Consider the following 25,501-nt stretch of genomic DNA (forward strand, 5'->3'; position numbering starts at 1 on the left):
AAGTCCACCTCCTCAATTTGGGATCATTCCTTGTCTATTCAGGTATTCCACAGATGCAGGTACATCAAGTTGATTGTGGAGCTTTAATCCGCTGCTTCTGAGGCTGCTGGGAGAGATTTCCCTTTCTCTTCTTTGTTCTCACAGCTCACAGGGGCTCAGCTTTGGATTTGGCCCTGCCTCTGCGTGTAGGTCGCTGGAGGGCGTCTGTTTTTTGCTCAGACAGGACGGGGTTAAAGGAGCCGCTGATTCGGGGGCTCTGGCGCACTCAGGCCGGCGGGGAGGGAGGGGCACGGAGTGCGGGGCGGGCCTGCGGCGGCAAAGTCCGGGGTGACTTTGCACCAGCCTGAGGCCCGCCGTGCGTTCTCCCGGGGAAGTTGTCCGTGGATCCCGGGAACCTGGCAGTGGCGGGCTGCACAGGCTCCGCGGAAGAGGGGTGTGGAGAGTGACCTGTGCTCGCACACAGGCCCCTTGGTGGCGGCAGCAGCAGCCTTAGCGTCTCCCGCCCGTCTCTGGGGTCCGTGGTTTTAGCCGCGGCTCGCGCCCGTCTCTGGGGTCCGCGCTTTCAGCCGCGGCTCGCGCCCGTCTCTGGGGTCCGCGCTTTCAGCCGCAGCTCGCGCCCGTCTCTGGGGTTCGCGCTTTTAGCCGCGGCTTGCGCTCGTCTCTGGAGTTCCTTTAAGCAGCGCTCTTAAACCCCTCTCCTCGTGCACCAGGAAACAAAGAGGGAAGAAAAAGTCTCTTGCCTCTTCGGCAGGTGCAGACTTTTCCCCTTACTCCCTCCCGGCTAGCCGTGGTGCACTAACCCCTTCAGGCTATGTTCAAGCCGCCAACCCCAGTCCTCTCCCTGCGCTCCATCCGAAACCGAAACCGGAGCCTCAGAGCCTCAGCTCGCAGCCCTGCCCGCCCCGGCGGGTGAGCAGACAAGCCTCTCAGGCTGGTGAGTGCTGGTCGGCACCGATCCTCTGTGCAGGAATCTCACCGCTTTGCCCTCCGCACCCGTTGCTGTGAACTCCGCGGCTCTGAAGCTCCCCCCTCCGCCTCCCGCAGTCTCCGCCCGCGAAGGGGCTTCCTAGTGTGTGGAAACGTTTTCTCCTTCACAGCTCCCTCCCACTGGTGCAGGTGCCGTCCCTATTCTTTTGTCTCTGTTTTTTCTTTTTTTCTTTTGCCCTACCCAGGTATGTGGGGAGTTTCTTGCCTTTTGGGAGGTCTGAGGTCTTCTGCCAGCCTTTAGTAGGTGTTCTGTAGGAGTTGTTCCATGTGTAGATGTATTTCTGGTGTATCTGTGGGGAGGAAGGTGATCTCTGCACCTTACTCTTCTACCATCTTCCCAATTCTCCGGAATATTCCTTATTTATCATACTGTGGGAATTGTCTGATATTTAAGCTTATGATGAGGGCTTCAAATTGTATCTCTTAATTAAGACTTCATTAGTGTATAAAGTATCATTTGTTCCTTTAATGAAACATATAGTAAGAGAATAGTATGTGAAAAGCACTGGGCATACTTTCAACTGTAAGATAAGAGTTCTTACCTTTGAGCCACTTAGTGTATCAGAGTGAGACCATGATAAAACTAAAACGCCAGAGAGTGTTACAGAAGGAGAACAAAACTCAGAGTCAAGTAGTAACCCAGAAGAAAGAGTAGTCAATTCTACCTGGGGTCATTTCTACTCTACTGGGGGTTAGAGTCTTAAAAGGGTAAAAGGGAGTAAGTGCTCTTATTCTGGATAGAATTAATTTAAGTACAGTTGATAGCAGAGATGTACTCTCTTAGATACCTATGTCACACCTTCTCCTCTCTCCTTTAAGAAGAAAGGAAAGGACTTTCTTTCCTTTCATTTAAGACTTCCTTTTCTTGCCTCGTTCTAAGATAAGTTTAGCTCTTTTCCACTGAGAAAATGGAAGAATTGAGAAGAAAATTTCTCCCTGCATCTACCACCAAATCTATCAAATCTATCTGAATCTGTTCTTTTTCTTTTTCCTATCACAGTGGATCACTGTTTTGATTCTTTCCTAAGGCAAAAATATCCACTTGTGCTTTTTATCCCTTCCCTTCTTTACCATCACTTCAGAAATTATCCCTGCTTTCTACTTCCTCTACCAGCATGTTTTCTTTCTGTTGAATCATTTTCATCAACATATACCTGGCTTTAATATCTCCCAACTTCAAGACTCTCCTTTGACTCTGAACCCCTTCCAATTAGCATAAACTTTGTTGGCTTGTCACTTAGAGGAAATTATTTAAATTTGAATTTTTAAATCCTCTGGTCTAGTCCTCCCTTTCTTCTTCAAAAACACTTCAGTCATGATTCATTTCCCATGACTCCATTGACATAGCTCTTCTTGGAATCACAAATAGACCCTGGATGCCAAATCCAGTGGACAGTTTGAAAACATCTTTCTCAACCATGAGCAGCATTTGACAAACTGATCTTTTTCTAGATAATCTTATTCAGTCTCTAAACTTTTAAAATGTTCTATACATTGATGAGTGCAAATTCATATCCCCAGCCCAGAGTCTACTCCTTAACTCCATATAAGTATGTCCTAAGTTCTTGTACTTAGATGCCTAAAAAGTACTTCAAACTTAATGTGTAAAAAATGAAACTCTTGGTAATTTCCCATTAAACCAACACCTTCTACAGTACTCCAATCTAATGAAAATAGACCCTTTTTCTTCTGTTGCCCAGACTGAATGAATCTGGGGAATCATCCTTGAGCCTTCTTCATCATATTTCATACCAACACGTCAATAATACTGATTGTTCCACTGAAATGTATACCTTGTCTGACCACTTCTCACCACCTCCACTGCAGCCATCCTTGACTATGACACCAAATTTGATCCTTTTAAAATATTTCACATCATATTGCTCAAAATTCTCCAGTGTTTCCCAATCCTACTCAGACTTAAATCTAAATTCCATATAATGGTCCTCTTCTAGGACCATTACCTGAGCCACTGCTATGCCTATAACATTATCTCTTACCTCTTTCCCTCTTTCCTTCTTTCTCAATTTCATTTTGACACATTGGATTTCTTGCTCCAGAGATCATGCCAAGCAAATTCCTGTCTTGATGACTTTGTGTTTTTTTCTCTCTGCCTGGGAAATATTCCTCTGGGATTTTTGAGCACTTTTTTTCTCCCATTTTTGCCTAGTATCTGTCTACTCAAATATTACCACATCAGGAAACGTTTTACTAATACCCTTATATAAAATAATAAACACTAAAAAATACTTGTCTTGCTTAACTTACTTTATTTTCTTCATAGACTTAATCAGCTCTCTATTATATTGTTTAACGTCTATATATTTGTTTCTGTCTATTCTTCACTAAAATAGAAGTTGCATCCACTAGAATATGACTACAGTGAACTTTTCTGTTTTTATTCACAGCTGTATTAATGATGCAGAAATCTGAGGGTAGCACATATTAATCCCACACTATTTTCTAAATAAACGATTGATTGAATAAACAAATGAATAAATGAATAATGTGAATACGTTTCAGAGGTTACAGAAAACCCAAGTGTGTCTAGAAATATGCAAACATTAAAATACGATTTCAGAATATAATTAGAATTTGTTTGTGTAGGAAAAAATTAACATGGCTGATCATTGTTTTTCCAGATAAACAATTAATAACTATTTTTCTATGTTCATTTATAAAACCTTAGAACTCAATTTTATTCAGGGTTTCCTGATATGAATAGTTTTGAGTGTCTATCATGTGTTTGACATCACAATACGTAACTGATATACAAAAATAAATGAAGAAAACTAGATATCATTGACTAGGGAGAACAACCATCATACAGTTTCTACATAGGAAAATAAGTGCTATGATTGGAGAGAGTAGTTTTAAAGTATACTTAGCAGAGTCTTTTCACATGGTCTTTATTGTAGGCTTTGAAGATTTAGCCATTAGATAAACTGTTTACTTAAAGCACCAGCTGGGCAGGTACACCAGTTAAAAAAATAAACTTATTAAAGTTTTTGATGCCTATAAAGACCTCCAAGAAGTTTTAAGACTGCCTCAATTGTCTTGTTTCTTCAAGTGGCACAGATCGCAAGTCTTTAAACACATTTTTCTAAGGATAAGTCTACATCTTTAATTTTATCACCATACACTCAGTACAAGAGCCTTTTGCTTAATGCGTATGACTATATTTACCTAAAAACTGTGAAGAGCACCACTGAAGGCTGATGGATAGAGACATCTGCCAATGCAGATCTAAAATTTTGCTGGATCATTTCAATCTACACGTTGTGGACCATAAAAAGTTAAATGTGAAAGCACTCATTCTATTACCTACTTTCCCTGACTCCAGTGTCTTCTTTGATTTTGCTCAGCAGCTATAATTCGGACACTTTAGAGTGACCTAAGCAGGAGTTTCATTTGCAAGTGAGTAATTTTGTTTCCTGAGGTTCTGATCATCCTTTTGGTATTTTGCCAAGGATCATATTTTTTTAAATCCAAATATATTGAACAGATTCCTAAGAATACGCAGTGTTCCTACTGTGCAAAAATTGGTAAAGTAACCATCCTCCAAAATAAAGGGATCACACTACATAATGGAAAGCTATTTTGCATTGATATTATTATTACATGAAGTGAGATAGAATGACAAGAAGAGAGTCACAATAAGTGACAGAAGCAAAATCTTCAGAGAGAAAAAAGTGTGAAAAAGAAAGAACAAAGGACATAGAGAATTTATAAATTTTCTCAATAAGTAAAATGAAAGTTTAATGAAATTAATCCTTTTTACACATTGGATCATTTCAGAGAAATCTCTTGCTTACAGAGTACATTGAAACAGGTAAAAGTCAATAGAGGGCAAGAAGGCAATTTGAATGAAGATAGCTCAGAAAGAAGTAAGAAATTTCTAAAAATCCATCCCAAAGTAGAGAGTTTTACAAACTACCTAGTGAATACCTTGACACAAAATTGAATACACTTTTGCTATGATAGGTGTTTTTTTATTTATGTGAAATATATAGTATTTAATGTAATGACTTAATAAATTTAAATATACATTTAATCATAAACTAAGTTCTTTGTGCCACATTCTATATTGGGTAAATAATACAGTATGTTTTGATTGACTTAAAATGAGGACATATGTCAGATGACGTAAGCTGAGTAAATAACTTTGTATTATTTTCCTTATTGTCCATAGTTGTCATGGAATAAACTCTTTATGATGAATAACAACTTAGTTTAGTTTTGTACAATTTTTCAGCCCTGGAATTGTTGATTAATTAAATTAATATGCTTTTTTCCTATTTTTCTGTAATTGTAAGTTAGTATTTTTAAATAATTATTTTATGTTCACAGATTGTCAGGGAGCCATCTGGAAAGATCAAAGTGGAGTTTTATTGTAAGATTGATTCAAGTGTTTTATTGTAAACTTGATCCAAGATTACAGTGTTAGTTGATATATCATATAGTTCTAAGAATTCAGAAGAAGAAAATAAGAATTTCAGATGATAATATTAAGAGAACTATTACAGGTTCCCACATTCACTTCTGAGGAGGGTAATTACCTTAAATGGTATTATGAAAAATGTTTATGGGCTTATGCAAAAAGGCTAATTTTACATGAGATTGGAAATGATTCTACTGAGTTGACCTATGCAGTAACTTCTGCATGCTTTGGGGAAGACTTTTCTTTCAGCAGACTTGAAGAATTCTTTTGTCTTCTTAAATGAATACACTGGAACTTTTACTTCAATAAATAGCCATAAAAATCATGTGAACCTCAAAGAGTTATACTTTTGGCCCTCATTCTTTCACTCTGAAATGTAATGGGCCAATCATTTTACCATTCTCTTCCATCCCAATTCTTTCCTATGTCTTCAACCTCTCCAGTTTTACTTACTTTTACTCTTGTTCTCTAAGTGTTTACTCTTCTCTAAGATGTTAAAGTGGAATTCTATCAGAGACACAGTGATATGATTAATGCTGTGATATCAGTCCCAAATACAAATTGACAGATGGTCAAAATTATTGCCCTAGACCCTGTAGCATGAGTCTGGAATCTCTTGGATAGAAACCTTACGCTAAACCTGAAGTAGTAAAATTACAAAGAAAAATTAATAGCAATGATTTTTCTGGAGACATATTTGGGGTGCTTTGTCTAGAGGGAAAAACTTCATTGGGACCAGTAGAAGAGACTGAGAGGTATCATTGAAGTTTGCAAGACACAGAAGTCTGGGGTTTGTTCAGAGAATAGCTATTATTTTGTCTACTGATTCACTAAAATAATTTATCTTTCTTCCTTTGACTATATATAGATGACGGTTGCCCACTTCCCTTACATGTGGCTGTATGTTTACCTTCTGGGCACTGCAATGTGGAAAGGAGTTAGATACAATACTTCCAAGCCTTCCCCCAAAGACCCTCCTCTCTTTCTCTCTGTCTGTCTGTCTGTCTCTCTCTCTCTCCTGTCTGGCCAAATACAAAGCCTGATAGAATTGCAAAATGGAAGAGCCTAGTTTATTTCTTGAATGGCTGTATGGAAAATCACCCTCAGTATAACCACTTTGAACTAATGGGTGAGCATAAAACAAACGTCACTTATATTAAGCCGTTGGGACATGAAGGCTGTTTCTTCCTTATTGGTTAATAGAAGTAATTTTTGCCTAAGAAATTTGGAGGGCTTAAGATTTATACCGATGAGATACTTTGAAAGAGCTGTATTGAGGAAGCACACTGCTACATCTGGAAAACAAATATTTGTAGACAAAGTTCCAAGTATATGTGCATGTTTGTTTAGAAGTACCAGATGTGGACCACACAGAGAAAGAACTGAGCTATTTTATAGCAGCCTTCTTACCTCCCCTTCTTAATTTTTTGTGATCCAAACCTGGAAAGGTCAGGACTATTAGCTACCCAGTGAGGAAGGAAATATCAAGAGATATGATGGAACTAAACTCCAAAACAAAGAATCCACAGAACATTCCAAAAACCTATAGACACCATGTTTTCAACATTTAATAACTTTTGGCAATTTTTTGCAAGCTAGAAATGTATCTCTTTATCATATAAAAGTCTGAGCTAGTATTTTGGCTCTGCTTCATCTATTTCTTTCACCACTATCCCTAGTAATTTACCTTTATACATATATTTCCAACTTTCCTGCATTAAAGGCAGTGGAAGAGGCAAAGAGCACCACTACAGTGGTTGAACACATGAATCCTGCTCACATTCAGTATCAGTGATATGGCCACACTTGCTGCAAGGGACACTGAGGTATGATATTTATTGTGCATGACCATTTGCTAATCAAAAAGTATTACTAATTTGGAGAAAGACAGTAATAGATATTAGATAAAACCCAGCAATTTCTACCGTATTTTACTAAATTAATTTTAAAGAAGCAATTGCATTTGTATTATATCCCATGGGGCACCTTTCTTTAATATACTAGTAACATGTACCAAAAAAAAAAAAAGAAAACCTGAAAAGAAACCAACTAAATAAATAAAATAAGACCCCTCTTTTATCAGTTCCCCAATTTTTAGATGGAATCTTCTGCCTTTGTCTTTTTTTCTTAATCTCTCATCCTTTAATTCACAGTAACATGGTTCTGCTGACACTATTTTACTGATACCACACTCATAAAAACAAAGCAAACAAAATCTCTTGTTTCCAGCTCTTGTTCCTTATAATCTTCCTGTGTTATAGCTGTTGTGTATAGCTGTCAAGGTGACAAAGATAAAATGAACATAAGCCAGCCACTTGTTGCCTGGTTGGTGTGTGTGTGTGTGTGTGTGCGTGCATATGTGAGTATGTGACGAGTAGGATACTAACGCTGGATTTCCAGATAGAATTTACTAAGTATGGGGCATTTCATATAAATGGCATGAGGATTCCAGTGCTGCTAAGGATAATATTTAGTAAATGTCTGAAAATCTAAAATGGCTCCTATTCTATATTTGGAGGACAGCAAATAGATAAGCTAAATTCAATTTTTCTTCCAAATACATGACTTATTTGGTACTGTTAATTACACCCTTTTCTAATGAGACGACTTGAGTTAAATTATTTACTAATCATCTTTTTTTGGTCATGGTAAAGTTATGTTGTAACAGAGAGATACAACAATAATTTAGTTACTTAAAAAGGATAGAAATTTCTTTCTCTTTCGTGTTATAAATCAAGGTCAGTGTTACAGTCAGCTGATAGCTGTGCTCCACACAGGCATGGCTCTGTTCTCTATGATCTCCAGCTTACGAATTCCGGCTTATATTTGAGGCTTGTGTATCTTCCTATTATAAACTATAATATTTAACTTATTCAAGAACTTTTTCCATCTTTAGACTCCATTATTTATCCTTAAGGGAGCAGATTTTTGGGTTGACTAAAATAAGCAGTTTAGAAGCTATGATAGCCCTCTGGTAAACTACTCCTGGATTATTATATAGTGGTTACATCTGCAGGATTTAGAGGCCGACTTACTGGGGAATATTTTCAACTTTGTTATTTATTAACTGTGAGAAGAACTTAAGCAAATTATCTAATCTGTGTCTATTTACTTATATCAGAAATGCATGTTTGGGATTGACATATATACACTCATATGTATAAAATAGATAACTAATAAGAATTTGCTGTGTAAAAAAATAAAATTCAAAAAAAAAGAAATGCATGTAATAACAGTCCTACCTCAATGATAGATTGAATCAATTAATAGATTTAAAAAGCTGAGAATAGTAGCAAAGCCATAGTCAATATTCAATAAGTAATATTGAATACTGTCAACTAAAATAATAAGCACTTTTAAGTAGGGTAAGGAATAAGGTAAGGTGTTGTCTCTTTTGTTTACTATTTTATCTCCAGTGCCCAAAAAGCCTGGTATGGAGTAAGCACTAAAATGTTTCTTGGGTTAATAAATTTTAAGGTATTTCACTAAAATATCTTCCATCATTTATATTTGTTAACACAAAGAATTCAAAACTCAAAATATGGTTTAATGTAATTGATATATTCATCCCAGATATTTTCATTCATGTAACCAACAAATATATGTAAACTAATTCCAGAGTGTTGGCATGTGCTATGTGCCAAGGATAAGTGAATAAGTAGGATTTGATCTGTGTTATCCTGGAGCTGCCACACTGGTGCAGTAGACGGCCGTAGAAAAATAAAAGTAAGAAATGTAGCTAGTGCATTTAAAGCTTATATTAAAGGGATTTAATTTGTTAAATTTTTAAAGACAAAGGGAAATGTATACATCTCACCTGGGATATTAATTGGGTTAACTTTTGAACTTCATGAATGTCCCTTACTTTACTGTCAGTTACTATATTTTAAGACAGTCTGTTATCAAGAAATAGGAATTATTTATTTTAGACATATAAGATCATTCACATATTTTCTGCTGAAATAGTGCTAAGATGAATAAAGTACAATAACCCACTAAATAATCAAAAAGAATATTTTCTGAGAATTTATTAACTTCAGACTGTAGGAATCCAGTAATCTTTACATTTTTGCAAGTATATTAATATCAAGAAGTTATTGCTTTAACACTAAGATCTAATACTTCCAAGTGATCTTTTTGATTTTGGTGTAGTATTTTTTTTGGAGTATGGAATAATTGCATAATCATAGTTTGACCTTTAGAGTGTTTTATGATAATAGACTTATATACATGTAGGTTAACCAAAACTATGATTAGTTGGAATGTTATTACCGCTAATGTAGAAGTTTGTAATGCCATCCCAGACATATAGAATTGGATATAAATTAAATTGACAAATTTCTTATCAAAACTGAAATCATAGAATTAATATGGATTGACTATTCTGGTAATATTGTCTTTCAAAAATAATTTGAAATCACTTGCTCTTCAGATTATCATTTGATTTATAACTGATATGACAGTTTCTTATAAAGTCTCTGAAGCAAATCACAGTCCCGTAATATCATGTTCAGGTTGATAGGAGATACTGTCTGCCTTGGGTTATAAGAATGCTCACCAGGGTTGGGGCCTTTGGAAAGAGTTGACACAGTTATTCAGCTTGTTCAGAATCCCCTTAGGAGATTCGTAGGAGACAGGTTTAGGCCAATTGACTGAGTGATCTGCTGACTGAACAGCTACTAGGTATGTATTAAACAAGTTTTAGTACAAAGCACTATGCTAGAGTGTTCTTCCAGGTGTTAGGGGAGAATTGTTATGGAATCCCCAGGGGTGGAATGAGTGTGACTGTCTCTTCTAATTGCACTGAGCATGTTTATAGGAGTAGCTCCTGGCTGAGTCTGCTCAATGTTTGTGGGAAATGATAGGGATATAGTGCTTATACCTCTAGATATTCGGGTTCCTTTTGAAAAACCTGTTTTAACTTCTGCTAATTAATTTCAGTGGTGCTTTTTAGCTCTAGGTTTCCAGGGCTGTCAACATTACTTATATAGATACTATAAAATCTTTTGAAAGCAATGCAGGGAAGTGCACAAAATCATATATTCTGGAGCCAGAGTGTCTTTTGTTTGAATCCTCAATCTTCTTCCTTTTAGCTATGTGATTCTGGTAAAATATCTCTCTGTGCTTTGGTTTCCACAACTGAGGAATAGGGACAATAATAATACAAATCTTATAGTAATTTTGAGAGGAATAAGTGCATACAGAGACATAAAGCACTTAGCAAAATGCCTGGCACATAAGGTCATTCGGGAAGCATTAGTTTTATGTGTGTTAGATGGGACTTACACTAAGATCTCATAATAGACCTTTTTTATTGTCTCTCCAGATAAATTTTCCAAGCTTCTCTGATCTGCTGTGTTGACCTACTCTGTGCTGAAGGATGCTAAAATCTAACAGTGTGTGACTACATCACTGGGCTTCCATGTCTTTTAGCTTCCTATAGCATTTAGCCAATGGAAAACACCAGAAGTAGCTAAGAAGCGAGAGATGTCAAAATATTGATGCCCCTCTCGCCTTGCTTTGAGTGTGGTATTAGACAGATTTCTCGATACAGATCCTGATTAGGAACCTTATTCCAAATTTTGTTCCTGTCACATTGCTTTAATCCGTATTGTTTTTGGAATTGGGGGAAAGTCTTATTGTCATTGGTCACTGGGTGCTTCACTCTCTCTTGTTGGTTCTCTTAACTCTGTTCTCTCATATATAATCCCGTTCTTCAGTTAAACACATGGAACATGTTGGATATGACATCTTTCTTTTTTGATAAATTAAATATAAGATGAGGACAAAAATATGTCATTAAATACTTCTCTGAAGCTCACTAAGAGATTCCTGAAATGTCTTTGCTCTCCAGTCACCAAGCACCTACTCTTCATCTAATTTTATGTGCTTAAGGTTACAGGGAAGCAGAGGGATAACATGAGACGTCAGATTTACGAAGGATCTTGTTCATAGAAAATTGACATTTTAACTTGCCTCCTCAATGTGCCGGGTAGGAAATGATTCTTCCTTAGTGCTTTCACTATTTTTTTCTGTATAATAAGCCACCCTAATACTTAGTGCTATAAAACAAAAGCACTTTCATTTAGGTCACCATTCAATGGGTTGGCAGTTTGGACTAGGCTCAGGCGTGTGGTTCTTCTCATATTGGCGTGGATATTATTTTCTGGACTTGATCACGATTCTGGGGCATTTGCTGGAATAGCTAGATGCTCTCTTCATATGAGTGTGATCTCTTATCCTCCAGAAGGCTAGCCAGGCTTGTTCAAGTGAGGGAGGAATAGGTCTCAGGGAATGGGCAGAGCTGCAAGTCCTCCCTCTTGAGGTATAGGCTTGGAACTTGTACAAATCACTTCTCCCACATTCTATTAGATTAAAACAAGTTGAAATGCCAGTCCAGATTCAAGGTATTGGGAAATAGATTACTATTGTGGTCTGAGGAGTTGTAAAGAGAATCTATGTCCATTTTTTCAGTCTACCATAGTCCTACCTCCCAAAGTCAGGTGAAGTGTTACTCCAAGAGAATCAAGCATAATTCACATAAGCAGATCAAGGATATCTGTTAAAAATAAAATCTGACTTTTTCTTCTTAATTAGATGCTTTCTAATCTCCTGAATAGGTGATTTGCTCTAGTGCTGTCAAAGCAGAATAGAGAAAATGGACCAGAATACCTTTTAGGGAAAATCCAACATGTATCTCCTGATTTTGAATGGCGAGCAAAATTCTGGAGGCTCTTTTCCACTACTGCTTATATTCTTAAAACTATTATACTGAAATAGCCCATGATGGTGGGGTGAGAACAAAGTAGGAATAACTGCCTGTGGAAAAGATGGAAGCTGTCTCTCAATTTCTCAATCCTGCCCCCTTCCCCACTTTCTCCATGACCCTTAAGAGTATCTTAGAACTTTTGAAATTCCATATGAAGGACTACAGAAAGCACAGAGAATTTTCCTGAAGTAAAATGACTAATGATCCGTAGAAAACAAGAAAATTTAAATCTGGGAGTGGGAAGACAGCTGGTCAAGTCAGTAAATAGTACTATACAGAATTGCCTAATGGCAAGGAGGTGACTTTTTTACAGATACTGTTAGAATTTGATGGTAAAAATTTTTATGTTTTCTTGAGTTTTTTAATTCCATTAGGTGTGCTATCAAAATTTTAATATTTAAAATTGTGTTATTAGCACAAAAATTTGACCATCATTGTCCTAGTGGGAATATACTTTCGTATCAGACATTAAGCTACAGAGGTTCAAACCCTATTGTCATTTGTGCTCAATTAATTTCTAGCACAGTGCCTGGGTCTAAAACACATGTACACAACAAAGCAATTAAATGTTGTGTCCATGCAAAAGTCTACAGCTTAGTATAGAACAGATTTTAGTGTAATGACCTTAATAATAATTTTTGTAATGTTTATGTTTGTAAGCATTTGTTTTTATTTTCCCTTGAAACTACCTATGAGATGCTAATCAGAATATAATAAAATGCATGTTCTGTGGTATATATATATATATATATATATATATATATATATATATTTGTATGTTTACACTTGATTCTTTTCCCATTTGAAATTTTATACTTGCTCCAAGGAAGTAAGTTTTCTAAGAATTTTTATCCAGATTTTGATTCCAGAATTTATTTTGCCCCTTTGTACTTGACAGTCATAATATACTCATATGCATATTCCTATTCATTATAAACAGTTTCAGAGCTGAAGATTTCTCCTTTGGCAATGTATATTACTGAGTAAGCTAATGATGATGGACACTTGACAAATCCTAAAATGGAAATGGTAAAAAACATAATTTAAGATAAGCAAGATAAACCAGGGGAAGATTTATGGCCTTTCTTCTTATTTACTGTCTCCCTGGCCACTTATTTTTCTCCTGTCAATATGCATTGATAGGCTTGTATTAGTAAAGAACATTTGTCTAGAAAGTTGATGAATGCTATAAGAGAACATGAAAACTTTCATATGAGCATATTATTGCTTAAATCATTGTCATCTTGGTTCTCAGTAGATTAGAACTTAACTCATTTTTCTATGATTGATTTTATTTTATTTGGGATTTAATTTTAAGTTAAAATTTAATGAGGTAATTTCCTTTCCCTCATAATTGAAGAATAAGGATAAACTTTCTCCCCTTTTTCTCAGAACAGTATTCTCGTTTTGGAAAAATTCTGAAAATGCAACTACCTTTTGAGGTTTGAACATATTTTTTAGCTTGGGGCTTTTCTTTTTGTTCACTTATATTTCACTGCCTTTCCCTCATATGAATCTGTAAAAAGAGATTTTCCCTCAAAGATGAGTAGAATTTCCTCTTAATCTTAAATTCACATCCTTGATCCCAATTCACAAAGGTGTTTTTACTGCATATGCAGAAATTTATCAACAATAGATGCCCAAAATTGTTAAGTACACATTTGTTTTTCTTCTGAAATATTCCTTTATTCATAGGCTTCTGTTGCCTTGTGGCATGCATATTTATTCTTAAAAGGAAGGTGAATATAGTATTTAGAGAATAAATAGAACATTTTTTGTTAAGCTGCTGAAAATAACAAATCATGCTAATTAATTAATTTGTCATATATGAACTAACAGCAAGCAGTTTAACTCTATTAGTTTCAACTGAATTAAAGTCAGTTTTTAAATAAAAATTTTTAGGAATTCAGATCACTCTTCCATTTAACATCGATTTGCATTTAAATATCTTTTAACATTGTTTCTAAATTATTTGTTATTCAGTGAGCAAAACTGACTGTTATTGCGTTAAAGTTTTAATGAATAAAGGTTGAGAATATTATAATTTCATGATAATATGTATGAGAGTAGATTATTAATGAAAAATGCAGAAAATGATCTGTCATTATAGCTGGAAGGTTAAGGAATCAATTTTACAGACCATGAAATGGAAAGAACTTCCCCACTATTTTATTAACCAATGCTTAGATAAGTATAATCAACTCCCCTGTTCAGAGCATGTCTCTTCTCTTATTTAGTGACACTAGATCGACATTTCCATCAGTTCATTAGGTTAATATAATTCAATAAATAATACCCAAGTAAGAACCAGATCACATTACATGATTATTTCTTGATAAGATGCCTTATTTCATTAAGCAGATACATCAACAATTATGAAAGTGCAACAAGTGTGAATCTGTTAACTCCATTTTTATAAGTTATGTAGTTTATTAGCATGATGGCATCAATACAGGAAAACAAGGGGATATTTAGAATAAGCTTCACAGATAGTTTTTCTCTATTGTTTGGATAGTTGTAATTTAAAGTATGTGTTTTTCCTATAAATGTTAAAATCGAGTATAAAAACACACTCAGATAACATATGAACTGTCCTCTACATTTTCAAAATATTTCATTATGTAGATGCCAACAATGACTAGGAATCAGTAAATGAACCTGTTTAGCACAGTATTATTTTAGTTTTACCCTTGGCAGTGTTTCGAATTTTTCATCATTGAAAAGTTGTCTCAGCACTTCAGAAATATTTGGATTTAGACAAATTTAAAATCATGCTGGGGAATGGGTGTATGGGGCAGAGGGGAGGGCCATCAGAATGCTACCTTGGCTTACCTGTGATTTGATTTAATTGAATACACATGGCAGAAAAATAAATAAATAAATACATATATTTTATTCAGTGACCAGAGAAAGAGGTAATGGGACTACTGTCACCATTGCCCATTTCCCTTCTTTCATCCTTGTTAGAGATGCCCAAGTTCCAGATTGTCCTCCTTAGAATTAATATGGCTAATGACAGGTATAATGTACAATAACCCTTCTTGGAATTAGATTTAATTGCTACTAGGCCCCATCTTCATTGCTTGCTCCACAGACTAACTCAAAGAGGTCTTTCAAAAGTTTTAAAGTATCATGTGGAAATTCAGAATGTAAGGTCTCACTTCTGACCTCAAATCCCTGCTCTTTCATTGTGCTTTCTCTGCCCAATCCTGCGCAAGGAAACAGGGCAAGCTTCCCACTGTTACCCACCTTCAAGGTATGAATACCTATTGTTGTTAGTTTTAACAGAAGATTCAAAATAAACTCAACTCTATTTTAGCTTTTAAAGAAAAGTAGACATATTTAATTCTATACATATTTCCATATTACTTATTTTTCAAGGCAAAGTAATAATATACATAATTCTATGGGAATTTCTCCAGTCACAGGTAATTTTCCCACCTAAGGAAAAATAACCAACAGAAATATTGTTCATTTTGTTGCATCTTAGTTTTGCTGTCAGTGATATTATTTGGACACTATCCTAACATTTTATTATGTTTAAATAATAAAAAATATGTATTGACTCTCATTCTTTTCTGTAATTTAGAGATTATTATATATGTTGTTATTTAATAGTAAGCATTTCAATGATGAAAGTTTCCATTGCTCCATCCAGCCTATGCTTGATGTTCATGCCATTAAAGAATGGTAATGAAGCACTCAGTCCTTGGCTCACTCCAAGAACACAATAAACCTTCATTGTATGTGCTCCCTGAATGGCTTGTTTTATACTATAGCAGAGTATACATTTTTAATACTTTGTTTTAATATATTGTAGTTCTGTTAGACTTTGCTATTTATTATTAGATGGCTTCAGTTTCAGATATTATTATTATCTAAAACTTCTGTAATTAGACGCCTCACTGTGTTGTGGGTAGAACTTTTCAAAACCTTTGAAAGACCACTTAGAATATATATGTATATAAAAAAATATATATATATATATGCATGCATACATATAATGGAATATTACTCAGCCATAAAAGGAATGAAATCTTGCCATTTGCAACAAATGGATGGACCTAGAGGGTATTAAGCTAAGTCCGCGGTCCCCAACCTTTTTGGCACCAGGGACCAGTTTCGTGGAAGAAAATTTTTCCACAGACCAGTGGTGGGGTCGGGGGGGGGTGTGTTCTAATGCAAGTGATGGGGAGAGATAGGGAGCGGCAGATGAAGCTTCCCTCGCTCGCCTGCCACTCACCTCCTGCTCTGCAGCCAGATTCCTAACAGGCCGCAGACTGGTACCAGTCCACGGCCCGTGGGTTGGGGACCCACGGGCTAAGTGAAAGGTCAGACAGAGAAAGACAAATACTGTATAATTTCATTTTTATCTGGAATCTAAGAAAACAAACGAATAAATATAACAACAGAAACAGATCACAGATACAGAGAACAAAGAGGTCATTGCCGGAGGGGAGGGGTTTGGGGTGGGGAGGAAAGACATAGTTGAGGGAGATTGAGGTACAAATTTCCAGTTGCAAAATAAATGAGTCATGAGTATGAAATCTACAGTGTGGGGAGTATAGTCAATAGTTATGTAATATCTTTGTACGGGGATAGACGGTAACTAGACTTATCAAGGTGATCATTCTGAAATATTAATCACTATGTTGTGTTATAGGAACTAACATAGTGTTGCAGGTCAATTTATACTTCAAAACCAAACCAACAAATAAACTCATAGAAAAAGAGATCAGATTGTAGTTACCAGAGGCGGGAGGTAGGGGGATGGGGAATAGGAGGAAGGTAGTCAAAAGGTGCACACTTCCAGTTATAAGATAAAAAAGTACTCGTGATGTACAACATGATAAATATAATTAACACTGCTGTGCATTATTCATGAAAGTTAAGAGAGTAAATTTTGAGTCCTCATCACAAGGAAAAAAAATTTTCTATTTCTTTAATTCGTATATGAGATGACAGATGTTCACTAAATTTATTCTGGTAATCATTTCATGATGTATGTAAGTCACATTATTCTATACATGTTAAACTCATATAGTGCTATATATCAATTATATCTCAATAAAATTGGAAGAAAAATATAACGGACTACAATATTAGACACAAATAAGCAGTGCCATCACTAGGTAGATATGTAGACCAAATTATTTTCAATGCGATGGGGAGAAGGATCAGGGAAAGCAAGCTGACATGACAGGTGGGAATCAGGACGTAACTCTGGAGGAGAGATCCAGGGAAAGCCCAGGTTGATCAGGGGAGGAGGTACCTGGATACAGTTGGCGTACAGGGTAATTAATGTCTCAGTTGAGTGGTTTAGTGACTGAAGGAAAGATTTCTTCAAGGAGTGAAATTGGTTCCTACATTTTTGGGCTTCTAAATTTCTAGAGAGAAAATTTAGACAATTGACACAGAGTTTGGAGTTAAACTAGCAATAAGGACACACAGAAAACCAAGCCAGAAATAGCAGGGAAACCATAAACCATAGCATATATCATTTTGGTTATATTGAAATAAATTATAGTGAAAACACAAGCCACATATTTGTGAAAGATACTTGTAATATACATCACTTAAAGATTATTGCTATCAAAATTATATAATTATGTGTTTAGAAACAATAAGAAAATAAAAATATCTAAAAGAAAACTATTCCAGACATGAATTGGCAATTTGTGAAATTAACTGAGTGACGCATACACATAAGAAAAAAATGCTTAATTTCACTAGTAAATTCTTCAAGAAAATCTAGAGGAAATAATTTATAAGTAAAATATCTTGAATTTTAAATGCTGACAATAATATGGTGATTTTTATGCATGTTATTAACCCTAAGTTAACTAACAATATCCCATCAAACAATAGCAACAAAGACTGCAAATCAGATAATGTTGGTGCATTGCTATTTTGAATGTATAGATTTAAATAATGGGTGTTTCTATTTCATATAAATTATCATCAAATAATATTCTTTAAAAATAAGCACATATTATTACTGAAATTTATTTAAACATATTTAAGTAAGAAAATGTTTTCTTAGATTTGGTCAGTTACCTTCACCCTTACTCTACTATCCAAGTACTAGAAAATTGTGGGCTGAGAACAGTTTAATGATTAGAAAATTGTAAAAATAATTAAAACAGCAGAAGCAAAAGATATTTGTTTTATTCCTCCTTTGTGTTGGCTTCTGTTTTGATTCTCACATTTGGAACTGATGACCTGAAATCTAGTAACTCTCACTACTATATTCTTTGAGAAGCAAAGATCATTGAGTATAATTTTAGTTCAGTGTGAAGCTTAAAAAAAAAACTGGAAAAATTATTCATGCTTTTTTTGTAATTTTGAAAAGGCCTTTTCAAACAGTAACTTGATTAACCAAAATTCAGTAAACAATATTTTGATTTAAAATCTAGGCTATAATCAATATCATATTGAAGGCATGCACACTTATAAATTTGAGTATAATTATTTTTGTTTACATTTGTTTTTTAATCTCCTATGTATTCATAATATTTTACCAAATTAATTATTATATCTAAATATTGCACATTCCATTCCCCATTTGTAAAATATTTGCTGCTTTTCAACAAGGTATGAGGCACTAACCTAGACACATGGGATATTTTAGTTAATATAGCATATGAAAAGATTATAATATCTGAAAATTGTCAACCAGAGGTACCAGTCATTGCTGGAGGAAGTTATCAAGAGGATGTGACTGCTGGTTAACCTGCACACTGGACCCGGGCAATTGGAGGCTCCACACCCACTCTCCGCCCTTGGGAAGCACCTTCTGCCCACCATTCCCACACCAAGGAGTTGTTTTAAAGACACAGCCTTGAGAGAGTAAGGTATGTTGAGACCATCTGGATTGAACGTGACTGGACCCAGGTAAGGCTTCTATATAAACCTTTAAGATTTTGGTGGGAGATTGCAGAGATCTACTTGTCTTAAGGCCACAAAGGCAGGTCTCACATGTAAGATTCCTTGGTTATTAAAACTGCCACATATTAATCTGGAGTAGCCTGCCTCTTCTCTCCTTGTCCTATGTGTACAGGGTCCAGTTTAAGAACCAAAAAGAATTCTAGTAGAAGTGGGCAGACAACAATTAGATGACCAACAAATTATGTATAATGTTGGATGGTGATATTTGCTGAGAAAATATTTATTTTAAAATAAATGTGGAAAAGAGAAATGAGTTTGGAGGATTGCAGTTTTAAATAGATTGTTTAATATAGTCCTCATCTAGAAAGTTATATTGTTTAATATAGTCCTCATCTAGAAAGTTAGATTGTTTAATATAGTCCTCATCTAGAAAGTGGCATCTGACCCAAGACTTACAGAAAGTTACACAGTTAATTTCATGGATATCTGGGGAAAGATTGTTCCAAAGAGAGTGATCAGTCAGTTCAAAGGGAAAAATGTTAGCATCTTTAAGGAACAACAGGAAACCCAGAATAACTGAAGTGACATAGTTAAGGATATAGAGGCAAATAAGATGAAAGAGATAATATGATCGAGATCTAGTAGATCATTTGGGAGGACTGACTCTAATTTTGAAGAACAGTTGATAAGTTTTGAGTCAAGAAATGAGATGCTCACCCTTATCTAATTAAAATAAACAAAAGAAAAAAGAAATGCAACCCGCTCTGTATTTGGTGTTCAAATAGATGGTAGGGGCAAAGGCCAGTAAGAAAGAACACTTAGAAGCATATTGCAGTTATCCAGGTAATACTTTTAGGCCAGGATTGTAGCAGGAGACGTGATGAAAAGTCATTGTATATCAGATAAATTTGAAGGTACAGTGAACACGATTTTCGAAAATATTGGATATGAATGAGAGGAATGAAGGATGACTGTAAGGTTTTTGGCCTGGGCAAGTAAAAGATCGATTTGTCATCAACCTACATAAAACAGGTGGAGAATAGGATAAATTTTGGGTGAAAATTAAAAGTTAAAATCTGGACATATCCCACTTAATTAGACATGCAAGTGGAAATTTAGAATAGTTAGTTGTATATATGTTTGGATTTTAAGAAAGGGGTAAAGATGGGAGGTCTAAATTTCAAAATTTTCAGTTTATGTCTATAATTATTGCTATACCTATATCAAGATACAGATATAGATATGTATAGTAACTGAAAGAATAAGTAAGATCATCAAGGGCCAGGATTTAAATAGAGAAAAAAACAGATTAGAGCCTGGATTACTCCAAAATACGGAGTTAGGAAGAAGAAGAGGAACCAGTAAAGAAAACTGAGTAAAATAAAAGAAAAAACAGAAGAATGAAGAATCCTGGAAGCCAATTGTGCTTTTGCCAGGATAAAAGGAATAATCAACTGAGGTCAGTTCAACCACTGGCTAAGGTAAGATGTTGTTACTTTTTTTTTTGTATTTGTTGGCTTGTTTTTGTTGTTAATGCTCTTTAGTTTTCTTTACTAAGTTTGATTTTTAAGTCATTCGAATCTATTTCATATGTCTGAGAGCAGGATTGAATGTAATAACATTCAGGTTGTGTGTTAAAGTTCTAATAATGTAGGTAGCTTCCTCTCAATGAAAAATATTCAGATATGAATATAGACAGATATTATATTTTCTGAAAATTATTGAACATGCAAAATAAAACAATGATTGTTTTAATTATATTTGGAACAGTGGTTACTCAAATGGCTTTAATTTAATTCTATCTCAAGTGTAAGCAGTCAAAGCTAATTAAGTTATTTTGTTTGAAAAGTAAGCACACATTAAGTATTAATTTTCCTCAGATATTACCAACTCCACAGTCAAAGAGAATCAAGTGATTGAAATTAATATTATCGAGTGTATTGTGTGCATTTAGTGAAATAAAATTAACCAAACCCAATAGGGTAAATATTTTCAAGTCTATTTTTCTGGAGAAGTTAGGTAATTTTTTTACTTGCCAGTAAGGAAATAATAAAATCTCATTTGACTCCTAAATACATTTTTCCACTGAAGGAATTTCAAGCATTACTGGAAAATTATGGGAAGTATCAGTATTACACAGATCTGGTAATTTATTTGATCAAATCTGACCCTCCAGTTTATAGCAGAAACAATCATGTACCTATTAAGTATGAAATCTGTTAACTCTGCCCTTATGAAGACTCTAGTAGTACATCATTGATTTCCAGATGAAGGAAAGGAATAACTCTCAAATTAAATTCAATGTTTAATTGCCAAAAAATGGTAGTTAAATTAACAATTCTTCATAATCGAGCTTAAAAACTTAATATGCCTTATCTGGTATCAGTATGATTTTCTCATAGCAATTATAGGTCTACAACTGAAGCTTGGTTTGTTGTGGTGCTCTTAGTATTTATGGCGTGGTGAACTCAGGCAGGCGATGCAACTACCAATTCCCCCATTTCTGATTTGACATAATCTCTTCTTTTATAAATAGTTGTTACTCATATGGTAATTATGGGCCTTCTTAGAATGTGTTTACTTATTGTCACTTATCCCCCTGGTGATTATAGAATAAATGATTATAAGGGGCATTAATAGGCATCTAACTCATTTTTTCTTACTACCTTAAGCCACTCTATATAATCCTCCTCAAATATTTGTCTGATTTATGCAGAAAGATTTCTAGCAGTGGAGAAACTAATTACTTATTAAGGTTAAAAACTAATACTTTCTTAACTAAAACTAAAAATTTTCTGTTTTCTGGGCAATTCCAGTGATAAGAAATTTTCGATTATTTTTTAAATACCCAGTATGTTTTTGTTTTCTTAGCATTAAATTAAACCTTTAATATGTGTTAGCTACTGGTGGTAAAATTATTGAAATAATCTTGGTCTTTAAATATTTTACAACATAGTAACAGAATACATAAGTGCCTATTTATAAGTTAATAAGTCGTTGCTATTTTAAAAGGCTTGCTAACAGACTAGTCAAAGCCAAATTTCTATATAAATTCCACCTAGAAATTACCCTGGGCAAGATATTTGTTCCTCAAAGGAACAATAATACAGGAGAAAAAGAGGATAATTCATGACATAGAAAATGGATATCATGTAATCTCCTTGTGAAGTTTCTGTCTTTCAGTTTAGGTTTTATTCTCCAGGCTAATCCAGGGCAAGTTTTCTACATTGCAGTCTTTCAAAATTTGCAAATGATTACTGTGCACAATTATCCCTCTCTATTCTTATTTCCTATGTCTTAGGTTGTCTATATTCTGTTTTCTGGACAGTCCCAATCATTAATAAAACTTTACATTCCTTAAGGTTCCTTATCTCCAGTCTACCTGTCACTAGTTTTTTCAAGATTTCTTCAAATACAATGGCTTCCAACATCCTCAACAAAACTATCAATAAAAAAAAACTCCACTAATTTGTTAATGCACATTTTAAATGTTACCCAAATTATATTTCATCAATTATCTAATCATAAAGAGAAAAGTTGGAACTATCATTTCTCATTCTGAAACTATACTATTGATGAAGGAAGAGTGGTTTAGATTTTTTTCTTCATCTACACATCACTGACACATAGTTCATATACTCTCAATAAATTTTACTGGTTGATCCCATAGGAAAGAATTGTACAAAAAAATTAAATTGTTCACAAGTATATTTATAATATTTTTGTATTGTAAATGTGTCTCACATCCTTATCGATGGGTAGACATCAGTGATTCAATAAACACTTGTCCATATTCAAGTGGTTGCAGGAGAAAATCACAACTTGTACCAAAGCTCACTATAGTCCTACCACATTCTATTTCCAAATTACATGCAATAATTTAGCTGCTTTTTCCCCTGAGTAAATCATGTTTTACCTTTAAAGATGTTTAAAAAATGTTATGAGTGAGATTAGAACTGCTTCTAGGAATTAAATAAAGTGAAATTTATTTTTATAAATACTATTTTATTTCACAAAAATATAAAAATATAAATATACATTTATAAAAATATGAATGAATTAACAGAAAGACATTCTTCAACTAAATAAATATGGCAGTAATAGTCATTCCTATTTCTTTAGAGATATATTTTTTCATATTAATTTACAAAGCAGTTGCACAAAGTTTCATTTAATAGTAAAGGTGACTGTCAGTCAGTTAAGAAAACATTATTTATAAAGTTCTTATATCTAAGTCAAGGCACAAAAAGCCTTTTATGTACTTTTTATCGGTTATTGATGTGATATACTTTCCTTCAGAGATTGTTAGTCAAAGAGGGTGAACTGGTTATTATTACTTTTTAAAATCTATGTCATTCGTGTTCATTCACAGAAACTTACTGATTAAGCAAACTTTTACTAAGACAACACCTAAGTATTGTTTGTAATTTTGATTTTTAAAAAATTTTCCTCCAAGGAAGAGAATGCAGGCCACTCCATCTAGTAACAAAGAGAGTACTTCCACTGATGTCCATGAAGTCATACCATACTCTTAATCTCGGTCACTATCATCACCCCCATACATATCAGCAAGTTTTTTAAAACGTGGCCCCCAGTCACTGAGGTAACCGTAATCTTGGTTACAATCTACTGTGGGAGATTCCAAAGAACTGAGTGAATCTGCTATGGAATCATTCCCTTCATAGGCGTACGTTGCCAGTGAATCATAAGGAGGTGCACTTGGGTCTGAGTCATTTTCTTTTAATCTTCGATGGATAAAATCTTGCACATCAATATTTTCCCACAGAGGTACAGTCCTCCTTATCTGAAAAATTGTTTCAGGCATTACATCCCTTCTAAATTTACTATCTTCTCTTGCTTCTGGATTCCTTAATGTGCCAATGTCAAAAGCTTGGGTATCTTCTTCCCCGCCGCCTTCATCATTGTAGGTCACAATGTTGTCCCGGACATCGTCTTTTGAAATTATCAAAGGTTCCTTTTTTCTTTGCCTCTTCAATGCAGCAAACAGCACAACTAAAACTATTAACAAAAACAAACAAAAAAACAAATACAACAACAAGAAGAAAAAACCAAAGAGAGAAAATTGTGAGATTCCATGATTCGGGTTTAAATTAATATAGCGCACTTTTGTATTTGTGACCTTGGTGTGGTGTAAGAAGTGTTAAGTTCATTTGGATATAAAGAGTAACTATCCTACACAAATACAGGATGATTTGGGCCAGTGACTGGATGTACTATATTGATAAAGAAACAGATATTGCAATGCCATTTATTTACTTTCAAGACTCAATCTCCTATGGGGCTCTGGCACTGAAAATCTTCAGTTATGGCGAATGCATTTAGCCAACTATAAGTATGTAATACCTCATTCTTCCCCAATGCATGTTTGCTTCAAAATACTAAAATTCTAAAGCTACAATCATTATTATCCCAAGAGAAATTCAGTACCAATTTAATATTATCTTAAGGACTCAAGGGAATACAGGCAAAGTGTTGCTCACATATATGCATATGTCATGTGTATATATATGTATAATACATGTTATGTGTATATATGTCATACATATGTACGCACACACACACATATATATATGCTACTAATCTCATCTATTCCCATATGTCACATCTGTTTAGTTAATTTCTTTTATTGACCTGGTTTTGAAAGCCTGCTTAAAATCTGAAATATAACTCTATAAGCTACAATATAAAATTAAAACTCAAACTCATCCTTACCTTGTTCTCATCTTACAGATATTACTCTATTTCTGAGGACTTCCTTGATATATAGTTGCATTCAAACTTTGGGGCTGAAATGTTAATTGTGCTCCCTGTAAATGCTGTATTATTATTTACATGCTTATGTTATCAAGTTAACTATGAACTTCCCCACATATGACATACTTCCTTATTTCTTGTTATACTACTGGAATTTAAATTATTATGCATGTATTTAACAATGAACATTTGAAATATAAATATATTTTGAAATTAAAAATTACATTTTAAAACATAAGAAAGATCACATGATTTCCAACAAAATACGTTTCCATAGAAAATGAACCAAATACATAATTTTATACATAAGAAAGTTAAGAATTAAAGAATATTTTCCCAAAGCATACTTATACATTTCTGGGGAGAAATAAAAACCAGGTTTTCCTTACTTTATGGAAGTTAAATGTTTTGTCAATACTACTGAAGTCTCACTGAAAAATAAGAACATGTTGCCTCAGAAACCTACCATTCATTTTCTCAGTCTTTGTTTTGAGATTACACAAACTCATTTCCATTGAGAATGCACTTCACCATGGCCCTTGAGGCCTCTGTAACTACACTTAAGGCCCATACAATGCTATTGTCATATTGGCCAATACATTTTCCTCAGCTCTTACTAATTGGTAATAAGAAAACAAAAG

At 34.6% G+C, this 25,501-nt stretch overlaps 1 protein-coding gene across 5 annotated transcripts in view; it reads right to left on the reverse strand.

Annotated features, from left to right (window-relative positions):
- Window positions 1-23,616: 23,616 nt before the first annotated feature.
- Window positions 23,617-25,501, reverse strand: part of CDH9 (cadherin 9) — a 79,041-nt gene continuing 77,156 nt past the window's right edge. For 4 of the 5 annotated variants that reach the window (XM_033855122.2, XM_019951036.3, XM_073801910.1 and 1 more), the window contains one exon: window positions 23,617-24,104. In XM_033855122.2, coding sequence (XP_033711013.2) covers window positions 23,617-24,104 — 488 coding nt within the window. The remainder of the gene's footprint in view (window positions 24,105-25,501) is intronic. The other variant, XM_073801908.1, reaches the window with a different exon arrangement.

This window comes from Tursiops truncatus, chromosome 3, assembly GCF_011762595.2.
Source record: "Tursiops truncatus isolate mTurTru1 chromosome 3, mTurTru1.mat.Y, whole genome shotgun sequence".
Lineage (NCBI taxonomy): Eukaryota > Metazoa > Chordata > Mammalia > Artiodactyla > Delphinidae > Tursiops > Tursiops truncatus.